This window comes from Xyrauchen texanus, chromosome 9 (genome assembly GCF_025860055.1).
Source record: "Xyrauchen texanus isolate HMW12.3.18 chromosome 9, RBS_HiC_50CHRs, whole genome shotgun sequence".
Taxonomy (NCBI): Eukaryota; Metazoa; Chordata; class Actinopteri; order Cypriniformes; family Catostomidae; genus Xyrauchen; species Xyrauchen texanus.
The window spans coordinates 10,461,896-10,487,524 of record NC_068284.1 but is presented as its reverse complement, the minus strand read 5'-3'; the positions used below and the strand labels follow the sequence as shown (position 1 = coordinate 10,487,524).

At 39.3% G+C, this 25,629-nt stretch overlaps 2 protein-coding genes across 5 annotated transcripts in view; one reads left to right on the top strand and one right to left on the bottom strand.

Annotated features, from left to right (window-relative positions):
- The window catches only part of dpp6b (dipeptidyl-peptidase 6b), a 195,958-nt gene extending 189,901 nt beyond the window's left edge, over positions 1–6,057 (top strand). For all 3 annotated transcript variants that reach the window (XM_052133474.1, XM_052133473.1, XM_052133475.1), the window contains 6 exons: positions 119–173; positions 2,217–2,334; positions 2,436–2,494; positions 2,582–2,654; positions 2,794–2,867; positions 3,954–6,057. In XM_052133474.1, coding sequence (XP_051989434.1) covers positions 119–173; positions 2,217–2,334; positions 2,436–2,494; positions 2,582–2,654; positions 2,794–2,867; positions 3,954–4,103 — 529 coding nt within the window. In that variant the 3' untranslated portion in view covers positions 4,104–6,057. The remainder of the gene's footprint in view (positions 1–118; positions 174–2,216; positions 2,335–2,435; positions 2,495–2,581; positions 2,655–2,793; positions 2,868–3,953) is intronic.
- Positions 6,058–6,445: 388 nt separating this feature from the next.
- Positions 6,446–25,629, bottom strand: part of arhgap21b (Rho GTPase activating protein 21b) — a 103,124-nt gene continuing 83,940 nt past the window's right edge. Inside the window, exons 9-25 of one of the 2 annotated variants that reach the window (XM_052133471.1) lie at positions 19,080–19,226; positions 18,840–18,942; positions 18,704–18,740; positions 18,312–18,434; positions 17,833–18,132; positions 16,935–16,996; positions 15,799–15,932; positions 15,580–15,710; positions 15,062–15,220; positions 14,614–14,692; positions 14,328–14,401; positions 14,110–14,199; positions 13,856–13,981; positions 13,731–13,772; positions 12,410–12,515; positions 9,711–9,742; positions 6,446–9,465 (exon numbers count right to left, since the gene is read on the bottom strand). In XM_052133471.1, coding sequence (XP_051989431.1) covers positions 7,927–9,465; positions 9,711–9,742; positions 12,410–12,515; positions 13,731–13,772; positions 13,856–13,981; positions 14,110–14,199; positions 14,328–14,401; positions 14,614–14,692; positions 15,062–15,220; positions 15,580–15,710; positions 15,799–15,932; positions 16,935–16,996; positions 17,833–18,132; positions 18,312–18,434; positions 18,704–18,740; positions 18,840–18,942; positions 19,080–19,226 — 3,284 coding nt within the window. In that variant the 3' untranslated portion in view covers positions 6,446–7,926. The remainder of the gene's footprint in view (positions 9,466–9,710; positions 9,743–12,409; positions 12,516–13,730; positions 13,773–13,855; positions 13,982–14,109; positions 14,200–14,327; positions 14,402–14,613; positions 14,693–15,061; positions 15,221–15,579; positions 15,711–15,798; positions 15,933–16,934; positions 16,997–17,832; positions 18,133–18,311; positions 18,435–18,703; positions 18,741–18,839; positions 18,943–19,079; positions 19,227–25,629) is intronic. The other variant, XM_052133472.1, reaches the window with a different exon arrangement.

Below are 25,629 nucleotides of genomic sequence, written 5' to 3'. Positions count from 1 at the left end.
TTGTTATTTGTATTTAGAAAGTTTATTTATCTTGCTGTCCTGTGACCCAGAACAGACTTGCAACCCACCATTTGAGAACCTGTGGTTTACATCACATTTACATCTTGATTCTTTGCAGAATTATATCACAGCTGCCATACATTGATGTCTCAAGAATTGGAGTTTATGGAAAGGTGAGTTTGCTAGTTGACTTCATCTGACATTTGTGTCTTTCTTAGTCTTCAGAAAATGGCCCATCTGATGGAAAACACAGACTTTAGGGAATGTCACAGTTACGAGTGTAAACTTGGTTCCCTGAAAGGAAACCAGTCAGTAGCTGACACTGTGGGAGCTACTCATAGGGGCAGTGACCTGAAACCTTATACCATTTGCCAGTTTGATTGGCTGGTGGCGCCTAGCGTTTTGCCCTATGCTTGCTTCATTGCAGGGATATATAACCGGAGTCTAGCCTCACACTATCAGAATTTTTTGACTGAAGGGAAGAGAGCACATCTCTCTGCCCCTTAACAGAGAAAAATGATTAGTGTGGAACAGTTTCAGTGTCTCGTTCCCTTCTTTTAGGAAACCAAGGTTACACTCATAACCAAGACATTCCCTTTCAAGTCGGTCGTGAAACCAAGCGTGATGAGGGACCCTTTGTGTTAATACAGCACTGGAGTGGTCACATCCGTTGCAAGCCTAGTGGGGTGACAGCAGCTGCAGTGGAGCTGTTACTGAAGCACATATCCTTTTTGGACTGTGTTCAGTATCCAGCTGAAGACCTCCAGAAGACCACACCATGCATCCAAGTAGCTGATCAGAGGACACAGGTTGCTGGTTTGTGACCACTTGGGCTTCATTGAACACTCAGCGTAACCAAGTTGATTAAAGCTGGAACCTTTTGGGGAGTGTGCTTGTTCCTCGAACAACTCCAATGAAGTTTATAAACTTTATTTGGTCGTGAAAAACTTTTGGCACAGATCCAACAAAAACAAACTTTTGGTCTTGATCCTGGCAAATAACAGCAGGGAGAGCAAGATTAAATTTGCAGGGACACCGAGAAGTGGTCCAAGCCCTCTTAGGAGCCGGAATAGACTGGTACATGTGCATACCTCCCCACTTCGTAGGTGCCAAGCCATCAGGGACGCCTCTTCGACTTTGCGCCGAGCTTAGAAACTATACACAGCATTCCAATCCAAAGATGTGAAGGCCACTGTACTGGAGACTAGTTCTCTGGCACATTCGGGCTGTAGACATTTGATAGTACAACCGATAATCTCAACCAACTCAGTCTCTGAAGCAGATATAGTGTTTCTTTCCACCACTCAAGGGGAAAAACAAACACCCTTACAGTATCAAAGGCTTACAGCAATATAGTATCTTCCTCTTCACCGTAGTAATTGAACCATGCGCATTGATTGTAAGGTGCAGGTCATCAGGGGCTAAATGCTGTATTTGGAGGTGCAGAGGTGCACAAGGATTGTGCTGGCAAATAAAAACGGATCTCAATACCCTATGATTATGTGATTATGCCTCATCCACCTCCTTCATCTGGTCCTTTGGATGGCACAGAAGGAGCATAGTGGAAGGGAGGGGGACTGGCTTCAATTTTCTTCATGAAGTGAGCCACGAATGCAGTGAACACAATCAGACCCCGCAAACACAGCTTCAACTTGAGCTCGGCCCAAGCATAAAGACAGCATGTGTGGCCATCAGAAAGAGGATCGCTCTCTTGGTGGAAAACACTTCAGCAAATGGCTCTTTTAGTTTCTTTAATACACTTGTATCAAGAAACACATTGTAAACAAACTTGAAAACATAGAAGTGTTCTAAGGATAGCACCCAGGGAGTTCTAGTCACCTAATCGACCGGCAGTTTACTGCAGTACATACTCCTTGGTTTGGTTTAGAGGTGTACACAGGACTCTGCATATTTGGAGAGTTCCACACATTTCAATAATAAGAGATTACAAAGACAAAGATTTTGTTTATTTGAAATAATGTACACCAGTTAATTGCGCACCATAACAGCGCTGTTGCGCATTAAGTAGATAGGTTCAGATAAATTTCATGTTGATATAAATGTATTGAAAGTACTTAAATGGTCAGACATGTTTAGTTACTATGTGGTTGATACAATTTTCATCAATAAATTTGACCAATTTTACAAATGATGTATATAATTCAATGTAATTTGTGGTAATATATCACCAATAACCCGTGTTTTGTCCAATGCAGGCATATGGAGGATATCTGGCTGGCAGACTGTTACGCTCTGATGAACCTCCAAACATGTTTAAATTCAAAATTAAGTGCGGTTCTGCCATCTCCCCAATTACTGACTTCACCTTATATGGTATGATTTCATAGCCAATCATGCATGCTTTGATGTATCTTGGTTTTATACTTAACTTGTTCAAATAAAATGGACTCAATTCACGAATGTCTGTTCGACAGCTTCTGCATTTTCTGAACGATATTTAGGATCACCGCAGTCCAGTAAGAGAGAATATGAGGTAATGTACACCAATTATATGCGTTTCAAGGTACTGTTCTAAGCCGAGTCATTTAAATATATGATGTTTGATTACTTGTGTTTTCAGATGGCACGTTTAGCAGACAACATAGAGCAACTGAGGGACAAGAAACTACTGATAATTCACCCAACAGCTGATGGTAATCCTCAATTTAGACAAAGATTATTTTGGTTGGTGTGTTATTTCTTAAACGTATTCTTTTATATAATGTTTGTTAATAAACTGATGTTTAAAAAAAGTCTGGATTCTATGCAAAACATTTCTTGCTCTTCACACAGAGAAAGTCCATTTTCAGCACACGGCCAAATTTATCACCCATTTGATAAATGAAAAGGCTAATTATACACTACAGGTAAGATCTGTTCATCTGCTATTGCTAATTGAAAAACTCAGCCATTGGCTCTATTCCAAAACCTAGTCATCTGCTTACCTAGGCAGCAGTTTAAGTCATTGAAGGCATTAACTCTTTCCCCGCCAAACACGGAATTTTCCGGGTTTCCCTGTTTTAGGTGTTATACGGTAAGGAAGACCCCTCCGCATGTTTTGAAAGAGTACGCAACTCTTTGATCAAAGAAACAGACTGCGATCGTCTCAAACATGAAGAAGTGGAGTATTGAGAAGCTCAAAATATCAGACCTAAACATGCCTTTTTCTCAGCTTTTTGTCTGAAATGTTGTTTTTTGACAAAACCGACCTCTGTTCAAGTGGCAATAAAAAAGAACAAATGAAGATAAAATAAAATCCGTTTTTTTGCCTAAAAGCAGAGGCTCAGATCTTTATTGTGATATATAGCATCTTCATATATTCATGGAAGAAAATATTCTGCGGGCCATTAAAGTTTAGCGAAAATCGTCAAAAACCCTGGCGGTGGCTGGCAACTTTTTTTAAAAACGCTGGCGGGGAAAGAGTTAAGAGAAGCAAAAGCTGTCCAAAAGGAAGGCAGCATGATTGTTTTTAAGATACCTTTTTTGGTACAAATTCTAATCGCATGTGTCCTTCACGGAGAATCCAATGCCAGAATGCATTGCGACAAGCTCAGTGGGAAAATCCATCCAAGATGGTGGATGAAGGAAGACAAATTAATTCAATACTGAAAAGTAAATAGAATAGATGAATCTAATTCAAAATGCACTATTTACCCCAAATATATGTGTGATAAAGTACTGCTATGTCATTAGCTTAGCAAAATGCTAACTTCAAACTCTGTTGGAATCAACTGAGTCAAGCGCTAATTGTATGATGGTGATGCTACCTATGAAGGGGGTTTCATATGAGTTATTTATGGTTCCATTAAGTTCCATGACAGATAGAATGCTGCTAGGTGGTAGAAAACAAGGCAGATCATTCGATTTGGACCAGAGCCATTGACTCTTGTTTCAGTATTATACCTAATGGACAGAGTTTCTTTTTAAGTATGTCGTTTTGTTCTTGTTCTCAGATCTACCCAGATGAAGGTCACTTTCTTCACTCTAAGGACTCACAGCAGCACCTGAGTCAGTCACTGGTCAACTTCTTCGTAGAGTGTTTCAGACCACCAGAGATACTGATTGAGGAAAATCTGGAGCAGGACAACGAGGATGACAGTTAAATTCATATTTGTGCACATACAAACTCCTCCACTCCATTACTCACTCCTCCATTCCTTTGTTAGTTTTGATGGGTTCTCCTGAACCTCTGGACGGACCACATCCCTCAACCCTGACTGGCTTATTGGCTCCAGGGAAGAGTTTGAATGACTTGTTGGTATAAGAACCTGTGGATGTTGACCCCTCATCAGTAACACTCAAGCAGTGTGTGAAAACTGGCTGGACTAGGTCGCCCTGTTGATGATTTTTGGCTTGTTCTTTGAAATTAATGAACAGCTGTTAGAAAGCTTTAAGAGAGGTTAACAGCACAATACACACAAGCTGGAAGAATAATTGGCTGGGAAAGCTGCAAATTGCCCCGTTGTATCCTTCTGATGAGTTTAATCTAGTTATTACTCAGTTTAGGGCCTTTATATGGATGTACACAGATCAGCCACAACATTAAAACCACCTGCCTAATATTGCGTAGGTCCCCCTCGTGCCACCAAAACAGCGCCAACACGTATCTCAGAATAGCATTTGTATAGAGCGGTTATCCGAGTTACTGTAGACTTTGTCAGTTCCAACCAATCTGGCCATTTTCCGTTGACCTCTTTCATCAACAAGGTATTTCTGTCCACAGAACCGCCGGTCACTGGATGCCTTTTGTGTTTGACATCATTCGAGTAAATTCTAGAGACTGTTGTGTGTGAAAATCCCAGAAGATCAGCGTTTACAGAAATACTCAAACCAGCCCGTCCAGAATGGACAACTGGCCAGAATGCTATTCTGATACACTGGTTGGCGCTGTTTTGGCAGCACAAGAGGGACGTACACAATATTAGGCAGGTGATTTTAATATTGTGGCTGATCGGTGTAATCATTGTTCATCAATTTGTTTCTGTCTTTAATGTCAAACGTATTGGGCCTCATTCATGAAACGAATTTAGGTGTAAATTGTATAACCTTTTGGCCTCATTCATGAAACACAAGCAGAACGAATTTCAATGCAGATTATTCATAAACCCATTCTTACGCAAATTGTTGCACTTGCTGATGTGAATGCAACAATTTACACAAATTACTTCAAGCACAACAAATTTGTGTAAATAGTTAGTAAATCTGTTTAACACAAAAACGCATTTAATTTTTGCACGAGACCCATTCGTTCTGTGAACTGTTGCACTGCATCGAAAGCAACTCTTTATGTAAAATCAATTATACAAATGATTTGCAGATATTTGTTCTGCATGTTTAATCAATGAGCGCCATTGTGCCATCAAATGTGCACTACTGCAAAACAGTTGCTTTAAGTCGATGCATTGTCGTGATGATCCATAAGCAGTGTCCTCATGGCGTGTTCTTCATTTGTGGATAGGCCCGTTCTGAATTGGATTGATTTTCCTTTCTTTTTTATTTGAGTGCAGCTGCAAATGTCTAATGATATTAATTTAGTCACTGTGCCTTATTGGAGTAAACCTGCTTGAGACAGGCAGTCCATGAGGTAGAATGAATCATTTCTGGACATATTGGAAAATATGTGAAGAAATTAGTAAAAACAACAAAAAATATTTTATTGTTGTCAAAGACAGGACTAAGAACCATGCCACTATCCTGCCAATGTCGTTTTCTTTACAGAACTGTGTACTAATTAAGTTGAAGTAAATAAACATAATTCTGTACTCACAGTTAGGACAGGTATGTTATTTTTCTGTCATAAAATGGCTGACAAAGATCTTTAAACATTTTGTGTCGAATATATTTTCTTGCTTTATAATTTGGCATGGTGGTAAGATGGTTTCTTTTGTTTTTAGAGTATCTAAGTGTTGTTATTTTTGACAGCTTGAATGTTCCTACGTGGTTCCACTGAATTTACTGTTGTAAGTGAAATCCTGTCTTGTAAGCAGATGCACTGATGTGTAAATTACAACTGTTTTGGTCCTTACTTGTGTGTACCTTGTACATAAAGCATTTTGAAAGCCATCTAGTTTTATTAATTTAAAACCTAAGATATTACAAGCTTCTATACAGCTGCCTGCATTTTTGTTGTTTACATTTACTCAGCAAATAAGTCAACGGCTGTATTAATAGCATTCTACAGGCATATGCATAGAATAACAACATTTCACCTGTATTTGCTGAAAATAATAATTAGTTACGCTTCACAGTCTGGTTTTCTACAGTATACACTGCACAGTATTCAGTTATTAAGCTAGCATTCCTTAAGAACATTGGAATGGACTGATTTCTCAGGAATTATTACTAGTGATGGCAGTGCGCCCTCTAGTGGAATCCATCTGAAATTGATGATTCTGCTGGAGGAACCACAATAATAATAATAATTCAATGACTAGATATTTATCAGACAAAAAGGTTTTTATTTTCCAGTGTTTTACAATGTGCATCCACCGAAGGAACGGATCAGACATGATACAAACAGGGAAGCATTGTTCACACAAGGGGAGACTGAAATCCCACCAAATATGATTAGAATGATCGCGTTTACTCCCACAGGTCCCTTAACCTCGCCTCTGTATCGTTCAATACTTACAAAGGAACTGATCAATGACAAAGGCCGGAGGAAGAGGAACAGCTAAAACAGGTCATATATATGTACATTTAAGTTACTTAATTTACAGGAATATTTCAAATTCAAGTCTGGTTAAAATACCAAATGAAAAACTTAACAAAAATGCATTAAAATAATGTTAAGACTCAAGAGGAATGCTGTAGGTATGGAAGCTTCTCATTTTTCCATGAAGTCTGAGCTGAGGCGAGTTAATAAAATTCATCTTTCAAACATTTTTGTACACCGTAATGTATCAGAGTGAGATGATGCGGCACCTTCAATAACCTAAGACCAATATTTAATATGAGGCACTTTCATATTACGAAGACACCATATTTGTTAACAATCCATTCCTTTCGTATCGTTTTTTTTCTAGCTTTATGCCAGAGACAATAATCATGTCAAACAGCAACATATACACTGCAAATTGAGGGAAGGTTTTGAGAATTCCTTTTTGCCTTTTGTTTTTTTCTTTTAAAACGTCTACTGTGCCAAGTGTCTGCCATGCACTGCATTGAAATAGGAAAATGAAACAGACACTTTCCCATAGCACAAAACACAAAGCAGTCCAAATACAGGCATAATAAACAAAAAAGCTATGTACACCTTCTAAATGAAAACAACAGTTTGTTTAGTATTACAACAAGCAGATACATTCTTGTTTTGGATACTAAAGGATCAATCACAATTATGTGACCTCTTTACACTTCCAATAAAATATTTTATCAAGGCTTAAGACATTTTAGACTTTTCAACATCCTACCATTCCAGTCTATGACCTACCAGCTCACTCTATTTCTTGGTTACTTGCGATTATCTTCAATGCCATTAGGATTAAAACAGCTCCATTGTGAAACATTTCAGCCATCTTGACTCTATACTCAAATCTAAGACCTATATTCATCGGGACTAGAGCTTATCCAGTTTTTCCAGCAATACTGCACTTCTGTTGACCTACAGTGAGAGGGCCTCTATTCTTTGTACAACATTGGGTCAGTATATCAATTAATTCATAGAAGGAAACATCACAGGGGGTTTTAAAAACAGCCTGCAACGCCACCTGTTCATCAAAGAACACGCAACAGCAATTTTAAACACATTTTCCTCATCTCGCACAAAACACACTCTTTCGCTCATTGTATTTAACGCTCATCCCATTGCTGGCGCCAACATGGCTCACAAGAATCAGTCAAGTACCTTAAAAACATGTCAATACTTGGACATTCAGAAACACTCATATATATGTGTGTATACATGTTACACAATCTCACACACTTTCACAGGTACTGATAGAAACGGGAACGGACCACTTGAGCACCTGAGAGTTTGTGAGGGTGGGCATCAGAGGCTAGGTTTAAGCTCCTGCTCTGAGTGGCTGCTACATCTCCATTGAGCAGCTGACCCGGATGGGAGTACGAGGGCCCGGAGGATAACAGGTCACGTGATCGAGAAGGGTGCAGGTCCAGCAGGTCTAGGCTAACTTCGGGATTGCTTGCGCGGTGTCGTTCTCGAGCTATCCAGTCTCTGATGGAAAAGTCCTGTGAACTGCACTTGGGCTTTAAACGATCCACTGCCGAGAGCTCAGTGCTCTCTACTTTTTGCCAGTCGCCAATTACCGACAACTCAGCAAAGTCACGTTGCCCACCCATGGTGTGCCTGCGGCGGATATTGCTTTTCCGTTTACTTCGAGTCTCAGGGGACCTGGTACGCTGAGAGCCCACCCCAAACATGTCATCAGCTGATGCCCGCAGACGACACTTTAACCGGTCTGTGATTTTAATTCGCCACATGGGTTCAGCAGCTCGCTCCGTTTCACTGCGAGAGGAAGAGCTCAGGCTACCAGTGGATCGTCCTTTGACTGCATCAAATACTCGTGAAAGTCGACTGGAATCCTTGTCGCTGCGGTGTCCATCTGCTGAAGACTCGCTGTCTGTCTTCTGCCGACTCCCTCTTTTGCGTGCGAGGGTGTCGCATGCAATGAGTCGATGGGATGGAATTAGATTGGGAACATCTTGCAAAGGTGTAACGTTGCCTTCTGGTTCAGTTGGCCCACCGTCTCGGCCACAAGCAAACACTGACATGTCACTCTCACTATCAGTTTCCATCGGTCGCCCTTCACTGATAAGTTCACTTCTTTCATCATCGGCATCGTCCCCGCGGCTTTCAGTGACAGATTGCACCTCTGGACTAAGGGCAATAGAATCCACCCCTGTGTGGAAGGTCATTGAGGAGGTGGTGGAGTAGTCTGAAGTGATGGAGCAGACTTCTGCTCCTGGGCCTGTTCCTGTATTCTCTGTCCAGTGGCCTGGTATCCTGCCATGCCTCATCCTGGGTACTGAGGCCTGGGAGCTGGTGCTGTTGAGCGTGCCCATATCTGAGACACAGCTATCATCGTAGTTAGAGGGAGGATCTGACAGGAAACTTTGGCAAGTCATCTGTATGTTATAACTAGTTTTGGGTGTTGTAATGATCTTCGGTGAGGGTGAGGTTTGCTGGGGCAAATGTTCAGAGTCTAGCTGTTTGTTGTTAGAGGTGAGGTCAAGGCTCTCTCCTAGGCTGTGATCACCATCCTCAGTCCTTTCTATATGGTCACTGAGTCTAACTTCGCTCTCAGCCTCTTCGACTTGGTCATCAGATGGCCAATTCTGATCATTTTGCACTGGAAGGTCCTTCTTGGAGAAACAAGCATCCAGATCGTCATCAGAGCTGCTAGGCTGAGGCTTGTCCTTGGGCTTTTTGCGTTTGCGGCTGGCAAAGATGGAAGAACGCAACAGCTCTCTACTATATTGGTCCTTACCAGACCCCCAGGAACCCTGCTGAATAACCAAGCACATACAAACTCTCAAACTGGGCACAGAGGCTATGTTTTAATGAAAGGGGAAATTACAATAACTGGTCTGTCTGTTTTATCATATTTAACATTGTATCACTTCTCAATAACTTAATGACAACTTATGGCATAGTATCTGCTCAGGGAATCCAATGTTAAAGCAGAGGTCCTCTCATCAAATAAAGTGATTTTATAATGATCTCAAGAGGACCTCTTGAATTAAGTACTCACCTTTGATTTTGCAGAGTCACTGGTGGTTGAATCTAGTGGAACAGGAAGAGAAAAATGTTAATAGGCAATTTCAAGCAGAATACAACAAGACAAGACTTGCCAGAGACAAGAGAAGACTGAACTATAAATATCCTTCACCAAAACAGCAGTGGCACAGCACAAACAGTGAAGTCATGTGGAGATCTGAGAGATGAAGGCAACACAGTTGAGCCATAACACAGAGAAACATTGAGGAAAGAGGAATGAATGATGACAAGAATCCTGCAGTGTGCTGTAAGACAAGAGGCAGCTCATGCACACATTCACACATACAGACAACCTGTCCACAGTGAGACCGCAAGTCACGGACACACATAAACAGAGCCAGCAGAATACATCTAGGCACTCTTTTCCAACTCAGAAACATCAAGGCAGGGATAAAACATTTTTACAGCTAACAATTAAAGGGGCTGAGAGCTGCAGCGAGGTTTGTCTGAAACAAGATGCTTTGCTATTGCCAAATGACAAAAGTATACTTAATTTTGCAAGACAATTATTATAATTTTTTTTACAAGCCTGCATTAATTAGTGTCTAATATCAGAATTAATATACTTGAAATGCTTACCCGTTAAGAAGTAAATTTCTTCAGCATTTAACATATAATCTACTTTTAGGTTCTGTTTACAAATACTACTTGGGGAAAATTTACTTACATTTTAAATATTGCAACTATTAAAATATTTACAAATCCATGTTCTCTTTATGTTTAATATAAAATATTTTTTCAATATTTCAAATCCACATTCTCTCTTTTTTTCCTCTTGTTTGGTTTAAAACAAAAATTTTGCCATATCAGTGCTGTTAGTTTTCACTTTGAAACTAAAACACACAACGTGCATTTAATGGCATATCTAGTATTCACTTAAAATTGCTTTATTTAGATGAAAATATGTGGTTGTGGAATTTTAAGTGCACAATGATAACACTAAGTAAATAGAGTAGTAATTGTGATCAGCTGATTATGTGATCATTAAACTAGATATTAGACCTATTGTAGATATGGAAGGTTTACATCTCCATGCGACAGAGGCTAATAAGGTGTTATCTTTAATAAAAGTGGAATATGGTGAAATACAATGGCAAGTTTTTGTGGAATAAATAATGTTTAAGAGGTGTTCACATTGACAGTGGTTAAATCGCCGGAGGTCGCCAAGTCAATGCATTGTTGGGTGTATCAGGGTGAGCTTCACTGTCTACAGTTGCTATCATTTGTGTAATGGATGAGATTTACGGTCACTTTGTTGCTGCAGATCGCCAGAAGCATGAACGCCCCTTTACAGTAAAAATCACTAACTTCGGGAGACTTTGTGTTAAGCAGTATCAGTTTGATGGTGCAGAATATGGAGATGCAAAATGAATCAAAGCACTGAGAGACTACGACACAGGACAAGGGTCAGATATGACAGGAGCGCACAAAGGGGCTAAAGGGGCAAAAGCTCTAAGGTGGTAGGGCATCTGGAGTCCTACAGATGGGCTACTACACCACTCAAAAGCCCCTTTGCTAACTCTCCATCCAGACATTCGCAATGCTTTTGAATGGTATGACATTTATCTTGCACTGAACATGTCTTTGGGTTTTATGATTTAAGCTGGCTCAGCCCCTCACCACACCCCATCAGACCACATGACATCCTGGAGACCATACCATGCTAGAACTCCTTGCGGTCAGCTTCAGAGACAACGAGAGACAGCAAAGAGGCTTTTCAGACACATTACACCATCACAGCTCTGTATCCTCTCTGTTAATTATAGTCTTAAATGATATGAAACGTGCAACACGACGATGACAAATATCGACTTCTCTGACATTTTTTTTTCTTTTCTGGTGGGTTTGTCCCGGATTCGCTTTCAATTAAAAGAATCGGGAATTTCTGCAGACTAGGCAGCTACACTGGGGACAACACTCCTCCTTCTTCCTACAGTCCCAGCTGCCCATCACAGACATTACAGAGTCCATCAGTGACATCACCGAGTGACAGACGCCGCCCACTTGGCCTGTGTCAAGATTGGGTAATGTGTGAGCAGTGCTGGACAGGGACATGGGAGAAGAAAAACACTAGAGACAAGATGGGTCAGATGGGTAAACCGCTGCTGGTTTTGCATTGATTTTTCCTTTTCTTTTGGGAAAGAAGACGCCGGGTTAGCACAAGAGAAGGGGAAGGAGGAAAAAGAACTGAAAGAAAAGGAGGAGTGGAGTCGTAACGTTGACTAAAGCATTAGGTAGGGATGACAATGAGTGAGGCTGAAACTCATACAAACCAAAGCAAAAGGAGAATTCTGGAGAAATCATATCCAAATAAAGACAACTTTGTCAAAGCAATGACGTTAATAAAAATAAAACAAGGTTGATTCATAAGCTTCATATAAACAGGAACTATTTTATCCAATTTTTCTGGTAATTTGACTAAAGCAAAATTGCTAAAATAGTTCACCTTTACATATGTACCAAAACATTTCTAGCACGCTTGCTTCATGTTTTGCTCTAACATTTAGAGATCTAAATGGAAAGCATGTGTATCTGCTTATCTTCTATAAAGGTATTAAAGATGGCGTAAACATACAAATAACTTATCTGAACAATCAAGACTACTTTTCCCTTTCTGAATCAAATTCATTCCGCAACCGTAATGGTACTGTTGAACTGTGCTGGAAGGATTACCTGAGACTTCTCCCGGCGATGAAGCCGTACGGCCGATGTTGGTGAGCAGATGGTCAATGTTGGGTACAGGCTGACACTGAACTGTGCTTTCCTGCTCCACGGTGGTCTGATATACACAAGCAAATGAGAGCAATGAAAGTAGTAGTAGGATCAATAAAGTGATAAAGGCTGTTTACACTTGTTATAAACATCCACTTGTTCAGCTGAGACAGATGCCATTTACACCATCTATTAACATGAACCTCAAATCAGTCTCCTTGTGATTGGATTATGTAGAGGGGTGTCTAGTCACTGCACACTGAAGTCAGGAAATATCGAAAATGCTCAGTGAAGTCTTATTTTTTTTTACATTTGTTTTGGCACAATGATAAGTGTTACTTTAGTAGGCGGCCCTTCAATGTTGTCAGGGATGAATCAGGATGAAGGCTTATGAAAATCCATACCTTACAGCATCCAAGAGAACTTGGCAGTGCGATACTGCAGATATTTTTGACTCATATATGACAAATTGCTTGCAATGTTCCTCAGTAGTAAGTCATGTTGGATAAAAGTGTCTGCTAAATGACTGACTGCAATTTCAGTGATCGGATCACAAAATGCAATGGGCCCAGTTTAGGCCTGAATTTAGACCTTTACACATGGTTCAGTTGACAAAATGAATGTTAATACCATATGTAAAATGGGCCAGGAAGGTACTGAGAAAACAGTGCAGATGAGAAAGACGGCAGAGTTTTTTCTACAGTCCACTTGTTGGCCTGAGGAAACCAGTAGCCGTGTTTCCACTATTGGGCCAAATGAAGGCATGCTAGTACGTGCCAGTTGCATTCACACTGTCACTTCCGGGGCTTCATCATGCCTCCTCTGGGCTTTAACAGGGCTAATGGCCAATGCCCTTTGGCTCGACGATTACCCTTGGGCCAAACATGACCATCTGGGTATTGAGGCGGGGTCATTGTCAAAGGCGGAGTTTTGCTGAACTTGCCAGGTTGTGTATCCAGCGCACAACGGTACAGGTTCAGGAACATTTTTTAAATTACAGGTACAGTACAAATTCATTAAAACCAACAATGGACAAAGCAGCGCTCAAAGAAAGAACTTTCCATGGTTCGAGACTATGGACGGTGTGCTATTGGCCCAGTCTGGCCAGTTGATAGCCCTGGCTCACACTGGCATGACAGTGGAAAAGTGGCTAGTGTTACCCTGGAGACTCTGCAGTTACACTGACTTTCTTTTAGTTCTTGGACAGTCACAGAATAATGTTCATATTAAGGTAATCTCAGAAGTGAAAAGCAGCTACCGTCTAATATATATATACACTTACCGTTGGCTCTTCATCTCCATCTTCAGTGAAGAACCAATCATACTGAAGAACAGCAAAGCAGGTGGTCAATTCAGCAACATTTAGACTATGTTCACACATGAGGAAAAGAATGGAAACAATCTTACTTGCTGAATAAGAGTCTCCACGATCTTGTACTGGTCGGGCATGTGTGTGACCAAGTGGGTCATGTTGTCTTCAGAAGTTCTGACAAGGGTTGGCCCAAACACAATGGCCAAGTTACGTGGCTCCATCTATTAAAATACAAAAAACCTCTCTTTTTAATTCCCTTTTATCATTTTGTTTATATATTAGTCTTATTAATACATGGCAAATGTTCAGTACTTTTGCCTTATCTAAGTTTCACCCTCAAAGATCATACCTTGTTTTTCTCACAGTTTTCAGAGACAGTTTTGAGGTGTCCAGAGAGGAACTTTAGCGTTTCGTAATGATGATCTGGCAGCTCATGAATCTGGGAGAGTAAACATAGTGATATGATTTATTCCAATCTGCTACAGGTTTTTTTTTACAGTGGATTTTTTCATTCTTGTAACCATCAATATTTTCTAAAATTAACTGATTTCTTCAGATAAGCCGTACCAGTCTCTTTAGTGTTTTTAAACGCTCAACGGGGTCTTCTGTTCGATTGGCGTCAATAAAGTTGGAATATTTTTCTAAAACAAAGCAAACAAGCAACATTAGAACATAATTTACATCTTCTACATAAAGTGTTAATCAACTTTTCCAGATATCTACTAAAGTTGTTCTCTAGGTGGTGGCCTTCCTCCAGCAGTGGGCAGAATAGAGTTTGGATAGAAGTTGTTCTTTACAAGAAAAAACCAAATGAATAATCCATCACTGAAAACTCAGACCATGTGTCTCTCACCATTGGTAAACAGAGGCTCTGGAAGTTTCCTGAAGAAGGACTTTAGCAAACTGCTGATCACATTAAGATCTCGCCACTTCTGCTGAACGAAAAAGAAAGATCAGGACTGTCTTTCATACAAGGCAGGACAAAACTATCAGGAATTTGTGCTTTTCCAATTTTTAACTGGCCCACTACAGAAAACATACCTTTTATTTTGAAAAAACAATGTGTAAGCAGAAACATATTTTTATCCTTCATAAAAATGTTACATTTTCTTTACAAAAGACAAATAACAACACAAATTTGTCAAGCTTTTAACTTTAATAATAATGTTCAATATATCTCAGAAAAGTAAATGCTTGCAAGGCATAGAAACATGTACACCGAAACTCAGGGGGCCATCGGCCCATTCTTATAATGAGCAAGACTCAACAATATGACATTGCACATGGCAGTGTTTACTCACATCATCCTGGATATCAATGTCCGTCATGCCTTTAGTGTCTAGTTCCTCCTGCATGCTAGAGATGGCAGCATTGTTTCCAGGAACTCTATAAATCCCAGTGTACTCCAACCCTCTCTCCTCCAGCAGCTTACAACAAACCTCCACGATCAAAGGCACAAACTATAACAGACGGTTCATTAGTGTTATTTTTAATATCAAAAGGAGCAATAATCTCATTAACAGTGAGTTATAATTCACCTCAAAATCAAATTAGACATGTTATTTTGCTTAAAGAAAATGAAAGAGTTAAGATTTTGGCACTGTGACATTTTCATAACAATTATGTAAATATCCCACCAATTCTCATTACTGTAACAAAAAATGCATAGGAGGAAAATTGGCATGAAAATGTCACAATGCAAAAAATATGAACGGTCCTAACAGTAAGCTTAATTAAAAAAAAATTCTCTCATATTTTGCAATCATTTTTTTAGAATCACACATAATGGTTTAATTTATATGATTCTGATACATCTTACTCTATTGGTCTGTGCAGGAGGGCAATTGTCCAGTCGCACTCCAAACGTGACACCTGCAGTGGGCCTCTTATCCTGGGGCTTTTTCTTCAGGCCTGGAATTCCTCTCCTCCATGCAGCTCCACTGGAGTCATCTGAGACACATCTCATTTGTTAACACATTTCACTGAGATAATGCACACATAATAGGTTTCAGTGTCATTTTAAAGTGCTGTGTGTTACCTTTACTCCTCTCCTGTTCATTTCTGGGCGAGTGGGGGCTCTGACTCTTATTACTGCTGCCCAACAGAGTGTGTCTAATGCTGAGAGATTGCCGGGAGGTTTTGGGTGACGGCTCTGTCTTACTGCTGGGAGCACTTTAACAAAAACACACATTACTGAACACAAGGCAAGCTTTCCTAATTCAGCATACCGGTGATTTAAAAAAATGGTTAAAGAGAGACATTTTAAAGCATCATGAGTTCACTCGCAATGTGTAACCTGTTCCAAAGAGTAGAGAACAAAGCCAAGGCTACTAAGATGCCTTGTTGTGTCCAAATGTTTCAAACACCATTTACATTTAAAGCAATCCTAGAACAAACCCCAAATATTCTCATAATGTACTGCGACTAACTCATAAATGTTTTCATGAATGCATTGCAAGGGACCCAGCATATTTCCAGAACGCCCTTGTGACAAACTCAGAAAATGGTTAAACAAGATAATAGACCGAGTTGAGGGAAATGCCACGTGTCAATGTACATTTATATTTAGCAGACGTTTTTATTCAAAGCGACTTACAAATTAAGTACATTACACAATTTAAACGGACAATTCTGCACTTTGAGTATAATGTTATTTGCTTAACAACATGCTAACGACTGACTACAGAGAAATCAACTGTGAACATTAGGCCACGTCCCCACTTATACCTTTTTGGTTGAAAACACCATTTATGGTTTTCTAACGTCATCGTTTTCCAAAGTAGTCAATAGTGGAGAGCATTTTTGAAAAAACATTTAGTGGAGGAACACGCTGTTCTACTATGGATGAGTGTGGATGTGTTAGTGTGGCCTAAAGCCTGGTTTATACTCGACACAGACGCTTGTTCGTGTGGGTTCGCGCATACCAAGTGACATCATCGCTGCGTTAGCCTGGTCTCCGCCAATCACTATTTCGCGCACGCACTGCTTCAATCCCACTGGACGAATTCGAGGAAAGGGGCAGGGAAGATGTGGCTGTGCTTCTGAGGCAAAGTAAAACTATTGCAAATAATGCGGTGCCAGGCAAAGCCGGGCAACTCACTGCGTTTTAAAACAGATCCACCATCTTGAAAATTAACATTGCAGACAAGCTAGTTTCTATGATGTGTTCCTTACCTCATGGATATATACTCTTGGAGCTTTCTGTTTATCAGATCAGTGCTGGTTATGGCAGCGTTCTAAAAACCCAAGACAATAAAGCAACATTAGTGTGGTGGTAAAATAGGAGAATTGAAAAGAACCAGTTCATCTATCAAACACAGAACGAGATAATCAACAAAAACCCTATGCATAATCCTCACACCTTCAGTAAACAATTCCACCTTCAGACAGATTTGAGCAGATGACAAAGTGCTGTTGTGTTAGCTGTAAGCTGGTTTTCACATGGGTTTTCAAATAAATTCTGACATACAGTAGTTATGTAATACTATCATGGTTGCACATTCAGCACTGTGGGGGCGGACATAGGGCAAAGACTTCTTATAAAACGGTCCTAAATTAAAATCTGCTATGGCGATAAACTAATGTTCACACTGCAAGCCAAAGTGAAAAATGTTCTCCTCAAATTTGCCATTTTTTGTTTTTGTTTTTTTCAGACAGTGGTCAGAACAGGTGCCGCTACACAACAGATGTTGTATAACACCCTAGCCTAGCATGTTCATCAGAAGTAACTTGACCATCTTTTCAGTCATTTCTTTCAAAAAACTTGTGATTTTGATACAAACTCAGACTGAATAGAGGTCGCTCCATTTATTAAAGAGGTCTAACATCTTGCCATTGTGCCACTGGCTGTTTTCACTGCCCTCCATCTACTTCACAAATCAAGCATACAATTATGACAAAAATAAAGTTAGAACTGGATACATATCAGGTTTCCACAAATAAAAGGGGCCCAGATCAAAACTAAAAACAACTATCCAAAAAACAATTATGTCACACAAGAGGGAAAAATATAGATTTGGGCCAAATTACAGATTTGGGTGTGAAAGCAAACTTGACTCCAGTGTCAACCAACCTCCTCATCCAGGTTGCTGTTTTCTTGAATGACTCTGATCCAGGACAGCATGTCCTCTCGGCCCTCTGCCTGAAACAGGTACTCGCAGTCTGAAGTTGTTAGTCTCAGAACATTTTTGCGCTTTGTGTCGCTGTAAGAGATGTCAATCAAGCAGGCCTTGATGCTGATTGCCTGTGGCTCTTCCTCCAGTTGGGAGTTGATGTGAGCGAGCCCCTCCTTTTTGTCTTTATAGAGGTAAAGGGAGTGTCCCCGCAGCACTGCGTACATCTGTTTCCATGCCCGTATACCGCCACCCACACGCTATAAAGAGAAATAAGAGGAACGTAAATTGATATAGTTTAATGTAGCTAATGCAGGTACAATCAAAGCCATAACCAAAAGTCAATTACAGTAGAACTACAGTATCACAGTGGAACTTAATACTCAATAATAGTTTATTGATATAGGAAATGATCAGTGAGAGAGATTAAGTGTCCCACCTTGCTTTTCTCTGTGTTGAGCTGTCGGAAATGTAGCCAGCCCTCTTTGGTGGAATCATTGAAGATCTCAGTGGAGGAATCTCTCCTGGAACTGGAGTCATCGGACTTATGGCCATCCAGTGCCTGTAAAACCAGAACAACCATATGAAACTTGTGTCTAATCTGCTAGTTGTCAAATGAAGGTTTTGGTACTAATTAAAGTTCATTTATGATTGACATTGCAAATGGCATTTTACGATATCTGTAGGCACAGGCTTCATGTTAAGAGTGTGCCTATGATGCTTTAAAAAACTGCCTTAGGTTTTGGAATAGTCATTATATCTATTAGTAGTGACAGAATAATCTGGTTTAAAGACAGCTGATCAACATGAGGGACATTGTGCATCTCTCACCTTTCTGAAAACCCTAAGACTCGGTTTGCTGGATCGTCTGTGGAAATGGATGATTATGTTAATCCGAAGAACCACTCACACAGACAATAATGGTAATCACAAACGTTATGATCCGCCACGTTTTCAAGACACTTACCCCCGGCCTTCCTCACGATAGTTGTCCAGACCCTCATCATATGATTTTGAGCGCTCTGTTTTGGTTTCTGTTTGTGATTCCAGTATGGCACTTCTGAGAGATTCTATATAGAACATAAACACAGGTTCAGCATACATCAACAAAATGCACCATGACCCATTTGCATCAATGTGCAACACATTGCCCTTAGATGGCATTACATAAGTACAGTAGAAATGCATCTTATATAGAAATGTTTACCTTGGTCATGTGAGAGCTGGCGGCGCATGAGTGGACTGGGGGTGGTAGGGCTCAGGCTGTCAGAGATTATAGCCTGAGCCCCAGATATCATAACAGAGGCAGGAATATGGCTGTCATCATGGTCTATACTAGGGCAGGCAGGCTCATCTGTAATCATGGTAACAGAGGAGTAAACATGAGAATAAAGTAGCTCAGCAAGTGTTTGTGTACGTAAATGTGTGAATATACATGCCAAAGAGACCAAAACAAGCTGCTGCCATAAAAAACTGAAACTGGGTACATTTACAATGCAGTGATTTATTACGTTCCAGTCCAGTTTATTGGATAAAATATTTAACTAATTTTTTCAAGGAATATTCTGGGTTCAATACAAGTTAAGGCCTTTTCACACCAAACAAGGCACAATCACCAGTTAATGTCCCTTTCCCCTTTAAAGCTGATGTTCATCATTTGCACATTCATGCCTTTACAATAAGTGGCGCTAATCGACAAGCAATTTTACCCTGGAACGGTAGGTGGCTCAACACACTTTTGAGTTGATCTGCCCTCAGCCCATCAACGGGTGAGATGATGATTAACAATTGAACCAAAATGACTGACTGTATCTTATTGCCATGTACATCTACTTGTGTTATATTTGCTAGAAACCCTGCATGTTTAATGCTCCAAGAGTGCAAGCAATAAAACACAGATCTCACCCAACAAAGCTTATCTTCAGTCTGATCCTTTATTAGATACTTTAATACTGCTAACGAAAAATAAAAATAGCACAGCAGTAAGGATTTTGTCTTTGGTATTCAAAAGGCACACAGAGTGTACTGCAATTCACAGCAATAATATTACTATTTGACAAAGAAAAACATTTATGATCCATAAAGTTGTTTATTAAAAACTTACATAAGATTTAATGCAAAGGCCAAACAATGCAGCAATTAGGGCTGGGCAATATATTGATTATTAACGATATAATGAAGATAATTTTGATGACGATGTAAAATTGACGGATATCGTGATGATTTTAATGCGCTTTAATTTGGCCATTAAGTTTCATAAATAGCCCATCAGTACACTAATTTTTTATTAAGCTACAATGTATCATTTTGTATTAAATATAAAGTGCATATCAATGAAAATGATTTAATTTCATTCTCCCTTGTGTTTATTTACTAAAAAAAACTATACATTTATACATTTTTTATTTAATGCCTTTAATATATTTAATCTACTTGGCTACAACGGCAGTTTGGATGAAATGATGGTTACACTGATAAAAAAATAAAAAAAATACCTTTGAGCCATTTCAGAGCAAATATGTAATTATATATATGAATATCGTTCAATAAATTTTGAAGACAATCCAAATAAGATCAGATCATTTTTAAAGGGGATGCAAGGCAGTGATGCAGCAATATCATTTACATGTTAAGAGAACACATATGAGAAGGAGAAAAAAAATCGGGTTATAAGGCATTTGATGCTACACATCCTCACTGCTCAAGTTACATCAGCGTTGAATCTTGTTGGTAAAAAAACAACAACAAAAAACACACACATTCGCCATAAAAAAACAGCTTTGCTTTGTCGGCATGTGTTTTTCGTGTGAATGTTCAGCCAAGATGACAATGGCTTGTTAGGAATCTATTGTTTCGATTAAAACGGTTGATTGCGGTGAAAATCGCGCTGAACATTCGATTATGGTGTGCAAAGCCCTTTATGCTAAAGCATTTGTGGCATTATATTGATTAACACACAAAATTTTGACTTTCACCTCCTTTCTAGTGAGGCACTTAAAATGGAAGTGAATGGGGGCCAATTTGTAAATGTTAAAATACAAATTGTTTTAAAAGTATAGCCACAAGATGTAAACAATGTTTTCTAACATGTTTTAGTGATAAAAATCACTTACTAACCTTTTCTGTGTAAAGTTATATACAATTTAACAACTCTGTTGCCATGACACTGTAATGTCAACAAATCCTAAAATGACGAATTAAACAACTTTACAGCTCAAATAATACAAAAGTTTTAAAAGAAGAATTCAAGTGCTTTTATAAAATGATAAGCTCCATTCTCTTCCATTACAGGAGCATCACTGTATTAAAATATTTTTACTATGAGTGGATGTTGCAATATTTACCAAGAAAAACTGGCATTTTTTTTTTAACGAAGATTCAAGTACTTTAATTCTGTCATTTAAATGTTTAAATTTAAAAAAAAAAAAAGATTTAGTTATAATAAGTCTATACTAATATCACTTTAACAAGTCAGTTCCTTTTTGACATCAACCTCCACAAAGTGACAATTTTGGTGGGAAAACAACAGCAAAGTAAATAAGAAATAAGTATTAGCAATCGATTTTATGAATTCTGTGTTTATGGTATAAGATGGCTTGTCTCATTCTAAAACATTCTATGCTATTTGATAAAAATGCCGTAATCAGTATGAAAATAACATTAGAATAGATGGTTATAACATTTTAAAATGAACTTCAAGCTAATATACTCTTGTAAGCCAACTCAACTCTTTATGGCAAATTAGCCATTTATTTCTGTCTGGTTAGGTATCCTGTTAACTTATTTTTTTTTTGTTGGTGAATACTCAAGTTACCATTAATAAACCTTAAGTGCCAGCACTTTTATAGAAATACGTCCTTAAATTACAAGCTTATTACATTTTTAAAAGTTACAGAGAAAAGTACTAAAAATATATTTATGACAATTACATATTTTCTACACCTGAATTTTCCATATTTTTGACGACTTGATTTACACTGTTGATGCTGATAAAACAGAATTTAAGACAAAGTATGCAACTTTCTTTGCATGATACCACAGAAAGCATTTACTCTAGGCTTACAAATGTCTCAAAGTCTCTATAAACTTTTCTAGGAACAAGGACAGTTCTATTTATCTTACAATTTGACATGTCCTGTTTTCGAGAGCACTAAAATATTCCTAGAGCTCCACTGCATGTCAGAAAAGGTTGGATTACACAGCAATTCTGTGCTACAAGAGGGCTGGAGCAGTTAAAATTAAAGCAACTGCCCCAGTTCCTGCATCCTCCAGCGTATAAAATGAGCAAAGGGGAAGGTGTGCAAAACCCTCTTCAGACCCAGCCAAAGAAATCTAGCAGACTCTACTGCTCGCCTTGCTCCAAGACATAATAATCTAAATGTCATCAAACCCTAATCCAGCTTCATTTAAGACGAGAGCAAACTGACAAAACCAGGATTTGCTGCAAGACGGAGAGGTGGCAACCATTCTGTCAATCTATCAAGGTCTTTCTAGCAAGTCAATCCACTGGCGGCCAACTTTGGAATGCTCTCGGACAGCTATTATTCTATGTAAACAAGCAGCATACAAGAGCCAAAATGGTTGGTCAAGATTACGATCAAAGAACATACAGTTGGAGTCAGACGTTTACATACACTTAGGTTGAAGCCATTCAAATTAATTGGCTAACCACAGATTGTTTCACTTGACTATATCACAATTCCAGTGGGTCAGAAGTTAACCTTTAAGCAGCTCTGAAAATTCCAGAAAATGATGTCAAGCCTTTAGACAATTAGCTTCTGATAGGATGTTTACTGAATTGGAGGTGTAACAGTGGATGTATTTTAAGGCCTACCTTCAAACTCAGTGACTCTTTGCTTGATATCATGTGAAAATCAAAAGAAATCAGCCAAGACCTTAGAATAAAAAACAATTTGTGGACCTCCCCAAGTCTGGTTCATCCTTGGGAGCAATTTCCAAATGCCTGAAGGTACCACAATCATCTATATAAACAATAGAATGCAAGTATAAACACCATAGGACCACACAGTCATTATACTGCTCAGGAAAGAGACTCATTCTGTTTCCTAGAGATAAACATGGTTTGGTGCAAAAAACGCAAATCAATCCCAGAACAACAGCAAAGAACCTTGTGAAGATTGCTGGAGGATACAAGTAGACAAGTATCTATATCCACAGTAAAACAAGTCATATATCGACATAACCTGAAAGGCTGCTCAGCAAGGAGGAAGCCACTGCTCCAAAACCACCCCCCAAAAAACAGACTACAGTTTGCAAGTGCACATGGGGACAAAGATATTACTTTTTGGAGAAATATCCTCTGGTCTGATGAAATAAAAATTTAACAGTTTGACCATAATGACCATCATTATGTTTGGAGGAAAAAGGGTGAGGCTTGCAAACGAAGAACACCATCCCAAACGTGAAGCATGAGGGTGGCAGCATCATATTGTGGGGGTGCTTTGCTGCAGGAGGGACTGGTGCACAAAATAGATCGCATCATGAGAAAGGAAAATTATGTGTATACATTGAAGCAACATCTCAAGACATCAGCCAGGAAGGTAAAGCTTGGTCGTAATATGGGTCTTCCAAATGGACAAAGACCCAAAGCATACCTCCAAAATTGTGGCAAAATGGCTTAAGGACAACAAAGTCAAGGTATTGGAGTGGCCATCACAAAGCCCTGACCTCAATCCAATAGAACATTTGTATGCAGAACTGAAAAGGCATGTGAGCAATGAGGCCTACAATTCTGACTCAGTTACACCAGTTCTGTCTGGAGGAAGCTTGTGGAAAGCTATCCAAAAAGTTTGACCCAAGTTAAACAATTTAAAGGCAATGCTTCCAAATACTAACACAGTGTATGTATACTTCTAACCCACAGGGAATGTGATGAAAGAAATAAAAGCTACAATAAATCATTCTCTCTACTATTATTTTGACATTATTATGTTTTCTTCGATTAAATGTTAGGAATTGTGAAAAATGGAGTTTAAATGTATTTGACTTAGGAGTATGTAAACTTCTAACTTCAACTGTATTTCAAATCAGCAGTAAATCTGAACAACACTGGAATCATCAACATGAGTTGATTAACAGTCAATGTCTGTAATTAATTGCTCTTTTCCACTGCACATTACGATTCGACTCAACTCTACTCACTTTACTTTTCAGAGCTGGCATTTCTTCTGCAGTTTAGTGCCCCTCAACATGGGCGGGATTATAGGATGATCGTCATAGTTGCGCCACCTCTACTGCCGTGACATAATTTAAACATGACACAAACTGACCAAAACAATAACACAACCGCTAGCTGTTAGCCACTAGCTAATTGTGCTGCATAAAGCAGTTGTTGCATGGTGATTTTACACAAGTGTAACAGTTAAATTGGCCAGGTTGTTTTAGAAGCAAGCTTCCAGTAGTTGGTCAACTAAATAAAGTGAAGCTTTCAAGCAGATTATAGAGTTAACATAACAAAATGTACCATCCTCCATTGTTGCCGAGTCCAGGGCGCTCTCCCACGCATTGCTCGCCGGTTGAAATAGCGTCCATTTGGTCGAACCACTTCCACATTTCCTTGATGGTTCTGTAGTCACTTTAAAGATTTCTCTACACTGTTGGTAGGTCCGGTGGTAGCCGTGTGCGGCCAAAAGCTGAAACGCTTCCTGAGAGACTTTTTCGTTTCACTCAACGCTAACAAGTGGATCGTTTCACTTAGTTTATTTACCACGGCGTGGTTTTGCACACAGCCATTTCTTTTTTCATGATTCGAAAGTCACGCAAACAATGATACGGTTATCGCTGTTGCTAACTTTAAAACTAGCGGGTTGATGTCGCGTGTCGGAAATTCAGTGATGCAAGTAGTGACGATTCTCCCTGACCAATCATTGATCTGCAGAATTTTGACGTCAAATTTAATTTCGGCTTGGATCGCTTGGAACCTCGACCGAGGTGGTAGTAAAAAAAGGAGATTCATTCACAGTAGAAAACCCCAAAAAAGCAAGCTGAGTTGAGTCGAGTTGTACTGTGCAGTAGAAAAGCCCCATAAAAGGTGATTGGGTCCTTTACCTTTAAGGTGGGATTACCTTTCTACATACATTGACTGTGGGGCATTCCAATTTCTCCCATTCCTTTTAATAGAAGTAGCCCATCTCTGCTAAATACTCTCTGTATCTATTTACTACTACCAGGGCTCCACACTAAAAAAAAATTACTCGCACTAAACATCTTGCACTCTTGCTCGTGTGATATTGCTTATATACAACAGTTCAATGAACAAGTCAATAAAAAATATAAAAAAAACAATAGGGCTGCCCCTAATAGTCGGCCAAACGTTAGTCGATGAGAAGAGTCTTGGTCGACCAAGTTTTGACTGGTTTGGTTGGAAAATAACTCCACAGGACACCGACGATACTTTATAACTGACGTATTAGCGCAGGTTGGACGCAAGGTGGTGCAATGTGGTAATTTTACTTAAGCAGGGTTAGGGTTAAGCCTTCACAATAAAGCAAGACACCTTAATTTCAAACTTTGAACTTTATTTTTTATTAATTTTAAAAAACAGGAAAAAAAAAGTTTTGGTACATAACACGGGACTTTTAATTATAAAGGTGCCCGAAATCCACATGGGACTGCTATTTTGAAATATCTGCTCTCAGTTGGGAACTCACCGATGGCTGATTCGCAGAGAAAATGACTCTAATTCAAACTGCTAACCTGAGCTCAAACAAGCTCTTGTTGGGTGATTCATTATACAT